We start from the raw sequence: 10,751 nt of genomic DNA, 5'->3' as shown, positions 1-10,751 counted from the left end.
TTATATAAACATGACACATTTAATACGTAGATATAATGTTATATGAGTATGTCTCACCAGTATCTGCAGTAACTCCTCCAGGTAGCATGCGATGAGCGCGTGATCTTCGTACAGAGCCCAGCTGCGCTGCTGCGAGTCGTCACGGTGACGCGCCAGATCGCTAAAGATCACCTGCAGCCGCTGCTCGTCGTGACACACCTGTCCAAGCGGCAGCGCCGCGCCCAGATCCTAACGACACAAACCAGACAACCGCTTCAGCAGCTGAGCCAACGACAGAACGCCTCAACTAGTCCTTCAGCTACTAACCTTACTCCCCACCAGCGACAGCAGCACCTGCTCTAGGTCCGCCGTCGCCCTCGGCAACACGCTCTGCAGGTGACCCACCACCACGCCCACGGCAACCCGCGACAGCTCGTAACTAAGGCCCGTGTTCTTGCGCACCAGTTCGATCATTTCCGCTCCGATCGTCATGGGAATGGTTGCAGACTGGGTGGGGCTACTAGGAGCACTGAGAGAAGCAGGGGGCGGGGCCAGTGGCCCCTCCGCGCCTGATTGGTGTTCGGCGGCAGGGTGTTGACTGTTTGGCTGAGGTGCCGGGCTCTTTTTAGAAGGGTCTGGAGAAGGGGACTGGTCAGGCATGGGAGGGGGCGGAGCCTGTGAACTCGTTTTAGAAGGCTCTACCTGAGGGGATCGGTCAGGCAGAGGAGGGGGCGGAGCCTTGCCTCGTTTTGGCACAGGGGGCGGAGTGCTGCTGACGCTGGGAAGACTGACATCTGAGGAAACGCCCGAGTGGGAGGAGCTGGAGTCTAAGGAGGCGGAGCTGACAGACAGAGAGGGCCCAGTGGGAGGGACAGAGCTGGGGGCGGGGCTTGTGGAGGAAACTCTCAGTGGCACTTCTGGATCTGTAGAGAGAGAGAGACATGTTCAGTCAGTCGTGTGCAGTGTAACGCGAGCGTGACGTCTGTGTTTTCTCCTGCACCCACTGTTGCGTCGTAACTCGTGGTGTTTCTCCGGAGGAGGCGGAGTCACGGGTGCCGCTCTGCGAGGCTGAGGAGGAACCTGCGGCAGAAACACATGATCAGCACAAACACACTGACGGGTGTCATCACAGCGCAGGTGTCTGCTGTACCTGATAGAGTCCAGGAACGCTAGCGGGACGCTCGGACATCGTCTCGCTGGCCTGGCAGCTGTAGGCTCGGTTCAGACCGTTGGGAGGCCGCGGCGTGCGGCTCAGTGACACCTCACTGGAGGATGATGGGATCTTCTGCTTGTGACCGGATGGAGTCGGGCTTCTGCGGGACAGCGTCTCCTTCCTGTGGTGGATCAACTTCCTGTGGAGAGTTACATATATATAGAATTATAAATGCTATATAATATTTAATATAATATTTATTAGGGATGCACCGATGCTGAGCTCCTGTACTCGTACTCGTTAAAATCTCCCGATACCAAACGCAGATACCACAGCATGTGATTGTGAGGGTTCTGTCAGTTCGGTCTAGTGTTATTCATGGTTTTGTGACAGAGCCCTAACATTCCCGTCATGTCGCTGTTTTCGTCTGCGTGTCCTGTTTCCTTGTTTCATGTTGGAGCGTGGTGTTGGGATCCAGCACTCATGTCTCTGGCTGTGTGAGCGTGCGCTCTTCTGTCCGCGGGTGTTGTGTTTTGTGTAGCACACGGCTGAGGGAACTCACTTGTGGTCTTGTGTTGTTGTTTTGTCTTGTGTGAACAGGCGGCTTGTGTGTTTTCTCATCAGCTGTGTGTTTGTGTCTTGTTTTGTTCAAGCGGATGATGCGGGTGGCTTGTAAGCACATGGCTATTGTCTTTGTTTCCTGTGTGCCATGTGCTCTCGTGTCAATTGTCTTGACCCCACACATCTTGTTTCCTGATTATTGGTTAATTTGCTCCACCTGTGTTCCCTCGTTACCCTCCTCATTAGCTCCCTGTTTATATGCCTTGTCCAAATACACACACTTGTGGTCTTGGCCACTTGAGAGCGTGTGCGTGACAGGAAGTAAGTGTGCAAGACTGTCCAGATCTTAAAAATGCCAAAGCACAGCGCCCTTAACGCACACTAAATCCAGAGCAGTATCCCATCATGCATCACGTTCTGAAAATAAATCGTGAGTCTTTTTGCCAAGATTGCAAGAGGTCACGGAAACCTTTGCAATATGTAAGTTAAATATGAATAATAATAATAATATATTACATATAATTTGGTAGTACAACAAAGTGCTACACGTTTTATTGCTGCAAAGATTAATATTTTTCTTTTCACTTTTTATCACTTAATTAGAAACACCAGAAATTAAAATTATGTCATGTTATAGAGACTACTGAACAGACATCCCGTGCCAGTTCCTCATCACATGTATCCCGTCGTGTCCTGATCCTGCCTGTTTTCCCCCAAGAGGGAGTTTTTGTTGCTGTTTTGTTTATTTTCATTATCAATAAAAGCCCATTCTTCTGCAGTACTGACCGAGTCCTCGCCTCATCCCGCTGCCCAAACCCTGACAGTGATAAGTGCCGTATTCAGACAAACAAACACAGAACAACAAGAAGCAAGCGCGTGTTTTGCTTGCTTGAGTGTTCCTGCATTATATGAGTGGCTTTGGAATATAAATCACAGCACGTTTAAGATGAAAACAAAAACGCTACTTCTAATTGTGAAAATATCACAGTTAGGAGATTTATAACGAGTGGTTCCCTGCATTATTACAGCAAAGCGCGTGATGACAGTACTGAGCCGCTGCAGTGGAGCAGCTCTAGTGCTGTTAACTTACAGATGATGAACCACAGAGCAAAAACATGAACGGTGAACAGTGACAGTAACAAAAACTTGTAAAATACATTTTAATGCGCATAATTAAGTGTGAAAATAACTGAAGGATATACAGTCAAACCAAAAACCATTCAGAGACCAGATATAATTTTCATATTTTTTTACTAGTGGGTGCAGGACACTGTAGTTTATTTATGTAAGAGAGGATAGCACAATAAAGTAAACTGTGACATATTATACACAAAACTTCTTCATAAAGTGGACTACCAGTAAAACTGATACAAAAACATTATACACACTCTTATGGTTTCTGTACCCAATACTTTAAAAAATGTATAAATGCAATAAAAATATCGGTATCGGTACTCAATATCGGCAAGGACCAAAAATAAAAGTATCGGTATTGGGCGAGTACTGGAAAAAGTAAAATCGCTACATCCCTAATATTTATTATTATTCTTTATTAAATAATAAAATATAGACATGTAATAATAAATGAAATATAAGTATAAAAATATAACTCAATTTAAGAATATTTTAATATAATGTATAAATGTAAAAATATAATATATATATAAATAAATAATAAATAATAATAAAATATAACTATTATACACTATAAGACAATATTAATGTAATATATAAATGTGTAAGAATATACTGATGTATAAAAAGATAAATATATATTATAAGAATATATTATTACATAATATAACAAATTTAGTGATATAATTAAACGCAGATGTGTAATATAAAATATTCTAAATGTGATGTACTCACTGCAGGATGTCTCTCTGCTCCAGGTTGTATTTGCCTCCGTTGGTCATGGCCACGTTGTGAATGGCTTCAATGGCTCGATCAACAGACTGCAGCACCTCGTCCTGCTCTGGAGCCTGATGAGACGTCATCATCATCATCATCATCATCATCATCATCATCAACATCATCATCATCATCATCATCATAACAGATGGCATCAGATCAAACGTTCACAGGCGGATTAATCTTGTGAAGTGATTGTCTGAGTACAGTATCTAGTGTAAGAGAGGAGCCTCTAGCAGGACAAGAAACCCAACACCGTATTATTCTAAAAATAATCTAATTTAGTGTTATATAAAAATACAATAATTTACAAAAATATAAAAATATAATGCAATATAATAATATATTGATATTATATAAAAATAACATTATTAGAATATAACCCAATATGATATACAAATGTATATGACATAAAATATAAATGTAATAATAAATACAATATGATTCTATAATATTCCATAAGAAATATATTATACAATATTAATATATGAATATATTTCATAAAATTATATAAAAATAAAAAATGACATATACAAATATAATATAATATTATATACAAATGTATATAATATAACAAAATATAAACATGTAACAATAAATAAAATATGAAAAATATAAGATTCTATAATATTATATAACATAAATTTAAATATTGAAATTTTAAGATTCTATACATGAAAAATATAAGATTCTATAATATTATATAGTATAAATGGTATTTTCTCGAGGTAAGCGGCGGGGATGTACCCGGTCTCTCCGGAGCTGCAGAGCGTCGCGAGCCACCAGTGCGCGCTGCTGCGCTCGAGGACGAGGAAAGACTCTCCCGCGGGGAAGCGCAGCGCGTTCCGCTCCGCCGAGCTGAAGGCGAACAGGGAGCGATACATCATCAGCCGGCCGTTTCCACCGCACTGACGCGTCCGTCGCGCTCAGAGCAGCGATATAAACACAAGCAACGCGATCATAACACGCGCAGATCGTGTGAACGCAGGAGTCGGAGAGCCGCAGCCCGTAAACACGATAGCGGGCGCGCGCACAGGCAGTCACGCGCCCTCCAGGGGAAATAATCGAGCTCAGAGCCTGTGCGTGCTGATTCAGGGGAATACTGAGATGCTCGAGTTTAAATAAAAAATAACTGGATATTTGTGTGTGAATATTGACATGTACTATAAAAATAAATTATCAATAAATGGCGGATATAATCGATAACATATACAGTTATGAACCTGTTAAATGTTTAAGATGATAATTTAAGCAGGAGAACTGTCATTGCGCAGGATGTTGTCATAACCGGTGCGCGTGTCCGTCTGCGCGCGCTCGTGAGTTCTGTGCGTCATGGCCGCCGTCAGCTGCGCGAGGCTCCTGTCACCGGGATCCGTTCACGGACTGCGGCTCGGTTCGAGGCTTCTTCCGGCTCTGAGCCGGTAAACACGCAGCTGTGTCCGCACTGCAGTTCTCGTGTACTCTATAGTATATACTGCGAACTGAGACAGTACTCAGACAGTCGTTTGCTAAATTGTTACATCACCTTATCGTGCTTGTGGTGTGCAGTGATCTCAGATATAAAAGTATTTCTGGTTTTTTTTTGTGTGTGTGTGTAAAAATGCTTTTTTAGTTGAATCAAATACATAGAAGGTCAAGCGCAGTGCATTGTGGGACGCCGTATTCAGCGCAGTGCGCTCTGTAGTGTAGTGCACCTGACTGCAGATGTATTGTTGTTCCTGTGCTGTAGAGTGTCTCTGGTGCGCTGCCACAGGCTCGGTCCGGCCGACGACGAGCTCTACCAGAGGACCACCGTGACGCTCCTGCAGAAGGAAGCAGCCGGAGGAGCCGTCATCTACAGCTACAGCCCACGGGGATTCAACATCAGCGGGAACAAAGTGCTGGGGCCGTGCGCCGTCCTGCCGCCGGCCGTCCTGCAGTGGAACGTGAGCACAGACCAGCAGCACTAACCCTGTTCCCTGCACACCAGTGTGTTTGTGTGTGTGTGTTCACTGTGTGTGTGTTGTTGCAGGTGGGTCATCACACAGACATCACAGTGGAGAGTTTGTCTCTGTTTTACCTGCTGGAGCCACGCATCGGTGAGTAAACTATTACTATAGTAAACACTGCAGTAAATACTACACTAAATACTATGGTAAACACTGCAGTAAATACTACACTAAATACTACAGTAAACACTGCAGTAAATACTACACTAAATACTTACTACAGTAAACACTGCAGTAAATACTACACTAAATACTACAGTAAACACTGCAGTAAATACTACACTAAATACTACAGTAAACACTGCAATAAATACTACACTAAATACTACAGTAAACAGTAAAACTACAGTAAACTACAGTAAAACACTTCAGTTAATACTTACTACAGTAAACAGTAAACTACACAAAATACTAAAGTAAACGCTACAGTAACTAAACTACTACTTATTTACTACAACACTACAGTAAATACTACAGTAAATGCTACAGTAAACACTTCAGTTAATACTTACTACAGTAAACACTGCAGTAAATACTAGTAAACACAGTAAACACTGCAGTAAATACTATACTAAATACTACAGTAAAACAACAGTAAATACTACACTAAATACTACAGTAAACACTGCAGTAAATACTACAGTAAACGCTACAGTAAACACTTCAGTTAATACTTACTACAGTAAAACAGTAAATACTACACAAAATACTAAAGTAAACTCTACAGTAAACACTATACTAAATACTACAGTTAATATTTACTACAACACTACAGTAAATACTACAGTAAATGCTACAGTAAACACTTCAGTTAATACTTACTACAGTAAACACTGCAGTAAATACTACACTAAATACTACAGTAAACACTGCAATAAATACTACACTAAATACTACAGTAAACACTGCAGTAAATACTACAGTAAACGCTACAGTAAACACTTCAGTTAATACTTACTACAGTAAACAGTAAATACTACACAAAATACTAAAGTAAACTCTACAGTAAACACTATACTAAATACTACAGTTAATATTTACTACAACACTACAGTAAATACTACTACAGTAAACAGTAATACTTACTCAGTAAACACTACAGTAAATACTACACTAAATACTTACTACAGTAAACACTACAGTAAATACTACATTAAATACTTACTACAGTAAACACTGCAATAAATACTACACTAAATACTACATAAACACTACTACAGTAAATACTACAGTAAAGCTACAGTAAAATACTATACTAAATAAAGTAAATACTACAGTAAATACTACAGTAAATACTAAATACTACAGTAAAATACTACAGTACTAAATACTTACTACACTAAAAATACTACAGTAAATACTACAGTAAATACTACACTAAATATCCTTACTACAGTAAAACTACACTAAATACTACAGTAAACTACAGTAAACACTACAGTAAATACTACAGTAAATACTTTACTACAGTACTACAGTAAATACTACTACAGTAAACTTACTACAGTAAAAAATACTACATTACTAACTACAGTACTACAGTAAATACTACAGTAAAACTACAGTAAATACTATAAGTAAATACTACACACTATAGTAAATTCTACAGTAATACCATACTAAATACTTAGTACAGTAAACACTACAGTAAATACTACAGTAAATACTACAGTAAATACTTACTACAGTAAACACTGCAATAAATACTACACTAAATACTACAGTAAACACTACAGTAAATACTACCATAAATACTTACTACAGTAAACACTGCAGTAAATACTACACTAAATACTTACTACAGTAAACACTGCAATAAATACTACACTAAACTACAGTAAACACTTACTACAGTAAATACTACAGTAAATGCTACAGTAAATACTATACTAAATACTACAGTAAATATTATAGTAAATTCTACAGTTAATACCATACTAAATACTTAGTACAGTAAACACTACAGTAAATACTACAGTAAATACTTACTACAGTAAACACTGCAACAATACTACTAAGTACTAAGTACAGTACTACAGTAAACCTACAGTAAATACTACAGTAAAAATACTACAGTAAATACTACACTACAAAACTTATACAGTAAACAGTAAATACTACACAAAATACTACAGTAAACACTATACTAAATACTACACTAAATACTACAGTTAATATTTACTACAACACTACAGTAAATACTACAGTAATGCTACAGTAAACACTTCAGTTAATACTTACTACAGTATAAACTACTACAGTAAATACTACACTAAATACTTACTACAGTAAACACGTGCAGTAAATACTACATTAAATACTTACAACAGTAAACACTGCAATAAATACTACACTAAATACTACAGTAAACACTTACTACAGTAAATACTACAGTAAATGCTACCGTAAATACTATACTAAATACTACAGTAAATATTATAGTAAATACTACAGTTAATACCATACTAAATACTTAGTACAGTAAATACTACACTAAATACTTACTACAGTAAACACTGCAATAAATACTACACTAAATACTACAGTAAACACTACAGTAAATACTACACTAAATACTTACTACAGTAAACATACAGTACTACACAAAATACACAAAATACTACAGTAAACACTATACTAAATACTACACTAAATACTACAGTTAATATTTACTACAACACTACAGTAAATACTACAGTAAATGCTACAGTAAACACTTCAGTTAATACTTACTACAGTAAACACTGCAGTAAATACTACACTAAATACTTACTACAGTAAACACTGCAGTAAATACTACATTAAATACTTACAACAGTAAACACTGCAATAAATACTACACTAAATACTACAGTAAACACTTACTACAGTAAATACTACAGTAAATGCTACCGTAAATACTATACTAAATACTACAGTAAATATTATAGTAAATACTACAGTTAATACCATACTAAATACTTAGTACAGTAAATACTACACTAAATACTTACTACAGTAAACACTGCAGTAAATACTACACTAAATACTACAGTAAACACTGCAATAAATACTACACTAAACTACTACAGTAAACACTACAGTAAATACTACACTAAATACTTTACTACAGTAAACACTGCAGTAAATACTACACTAAATACTTACTACAGTAAACACTGCAATAAATACTACACTAACTACAGTAAACACTTACTACAGTAAATACTACAGTAAATGCTACAGTAAATACTATACTAAATACTACAGTAAATATTATAGTAAATTCTACAGTTAATACCATACTAAATACTTAGTACAGTAAACACTACAGTAAATACTACAGTAAATACTTACTACAGTAAACACTGCAATAAATACTACACTAAATACTTACTACAGTAAACACTACAGTAAATACTACACTAAATACTTACTACAGTAAACACTGCAGTAAATACTACACTAAATACTTACTACAGTAAACACTGCAATAAATACTACACTAACTACAGTAAACACTTACTACAGTAAATACTACAGTAAATGCTACAGTAAATACTATACTAAATACTACAGTAAATACTACAGTAAATACCATACTAAATACTTAGTACAGTAAACACTACAGTAAATACTATACTAAATACTACAGTAAACACAACAGTAAATACTATACTAAATACTTACTACAGTAAATGCTACAGTAAACACTTATTACAGCAAACACTACAGTACTAAATACTGCAGCTTCTGTAGTGTTCATAGTATGCACTAAAAACACAGATTTACTGCATTTACTGAACTTTATTCATTAATAACCATAACAAGGTCATGTGATAATGTATCATACTACTGTAAAACTAGTAGTCAGTATGCAGTGGTTTTATTTTAGTATCGAGATAGTATACATAATACTCTGAATTAGTTTTTATTTTTATGACTTCTGTTTTCTTTTTAATTTTATTTAGATTTAGTAATTTCATTGTGCTTTTAGTCTTTTTTTATTCTATACAGTTTAATTTATTTTAATCTAAAACTAAAATAAGTTTTAGTTATTTCATTATAGCACATTAAACTAAATGACAATGAGATGCTGCCTTGGCAACTAGCTGAAATTAAATAAGTTTAAGTTTTTTATATATATTTAATTAAGTCGATGTATTTTTCATTTTGAGTAATGAGAATGTTTTTTTTTTTTTTTATGGTTTTAGTTTTAGTAAACTCTTAACCCCACACTATAACGTCTGATAATATAAAATTATTAAATTGGCAGTGTTATTTTAGTAAAACTGATATACTATTATAGTTTTTGTTAATATTTTAAATTAGATTTCATTGTTATAAATTCTGTTTTAATGTTTTAGTAATTTTGTTGTTTTTGTCAATTGTATTATTTTTTTGTTTTAAATGTCTATAAAATGTTTAATGAAGTCTTAGTTTATTTAATTTCAGTGATTTTAATACTTAATGAAAACAAGAAATGTTGCCTTGGCAACTAGCTAAAAATAAAACCAACATTATTATTATTTTTGGTGGTTTTAGTTATGGATAGTAACCCGGGCTGACGGTGGTTTTACAGAGATTCTGGTTTTGGGGACGGGAGCTCGTACGGAGCGTCTGGATCCAAACGTGCTGGACTTCCTGAAGAAGAAAGGCATCGCTGTGGAGGTTCAGGACACGGTAAACACCGTCTCTACGCTCGTCTCGAATAAAACCACATGCTACAGCTGGTTAACAGTGTGAAACGTTTCTCCTCGCAGCCTAACGCATGTGCAACGTTCAACTTCCTGTCCAGCGAGAGACGGTTAGCAGCGGCTGGCCTGATCCCTCCTCCTGCGGCCGAGTAACAGAGAACTGGACTCTGGGAAACCATGTGTTCTCATTACAGTGTGTCACGTGATCTCTGAATGTAGTGTGTGCGAGTGTGAGTATAGAGTGAATAAACACAGATTAGAGGTATTAACACGTGTGTGTGTGTGTGTGTGTGTCCCAGTTAATCTGTCTGGATGTGGCGTCTCTGTCCTCTGTAATAATGGTTTAATCTGAGCTCATGTGTGATCAGACACAAACACACACTCGTCATCGTGTGCACGTCTTTATAAGCTCCACATACACAGCACTATCATCTAGCACACAATCATCACACGACACAAGACTGCCAGTGCAAATCCTGTTCT

The 10,751-nt window shown here is 37.2% G+C and overlaps 2 protein-coding genes across 3 annotated transcripts in view; one reads left to right on the top strand and one right to left on the bottom strand.

Moving 5' to 3' along the window:
- LOC109073370 (NCK-interacting protein with SH3 domain-like) overlaps window positions 1-4,659 on the bottom strand; it is an 8,432-nt gene extending 3,773 nt beyond the window's left edge. For both annotated transcript variants that reach the window (XM_042711562.1, XM_042711563.1), the window contains exons 1-6: window positions 4,319-4,659; window positions 3,563-3,676; window positions 1,130-1,331; window positions 984-1,059; window positions 307-902; window positions 58-228 (exon numbers count right to left, since the gene is read on the bottom strand). In XM_042711562.1, the coding sequence (XP_042567496.1) occupies window positions 58-228; window positions 307-902; window positions 984-1,059; window positions 1,130-1,331; window positions 3,563-3,676; window positions 4,319-4,491 (1,332 nt within the window). In that variant the 5' untranslated portion in view covers window positions 4,492-4,659. The remainder of the gene's footprint in view (window positions 1-57; window positions 229-306; window positions 903-983; window positions 1,060-1,129; window positions 1,332-3,562; window positions 3,677-4,318) is intronic.
- Window positions 4,660-4,796: 137 nt separating this feature from the next.
- Window positions 4,797-10,537, top strand: ndufaf3 (NADH:ubiquinone oxidoreductase complex assembly factor). Its single transcript, XM_042711571.1, has 5 exons — window positions 4,797-5,025; window positions 5,334-5,529; window positions 5,616-5,682; window positions 10,154-10,254; window positions 10,335-10,537. Exons 1-5 carry the CDS (start codon window positions 4,937-4,939, stop codon window positions 10,419-10,421), a joined length of 540 nt encoding a protein of 179 aa, XP_042567505.1. The 5' UTR covers window positions 4,797-4,936; the 3' UTR covers window positions 10,422-10,537.
- The last annotated feature ends 214 nt before the right edge of the window (window positions 10,538-10,751 follow it).

The sequence above is a fragment of the Cyprinus carpio genome, chromosome A22 (genome assembly GCF_018340385.1).
Source record: "Cyprinus carpio isolate SPL01 chromosome A22, ASM1834038v1, whole genome shotgun sequence".
Classification (NCBI taxonomy): Eukaryota; Metazoa; Chordata; class Actinopteri; order Cypriniformes; family Cyprinidae; genus Cyprinus; species Cyprinus carpio.
Note: the sequence above shows the minus strand (reverse complement) of the source record. Positions and strands in the feature narration are given on the sequence as shown.

Coding starts and splice junctions, on each gene's coding strand:
- ndufaf3 (XM_042711571.1), top strand. CDS start 4,937: ATGGCCGCCGTCAGCTGCGCGAGGCTCCTGTCACCGGGATCCGTTCAC. Junction 5,530..5,615: donor CGGCCGTCCTGCAGTGGAAC/GTGAGCACAGAC, acceptor GTGTTGTTGCAG/GTGGGTCATCACACAGACAT. Junction 5,683..10,153: donor CCTGCTGGAGCCACGCATCG/GTGAGTAAACTA, acceptor GTGGTTTTACAG/AGATTCTGGTTTTGGGGACG.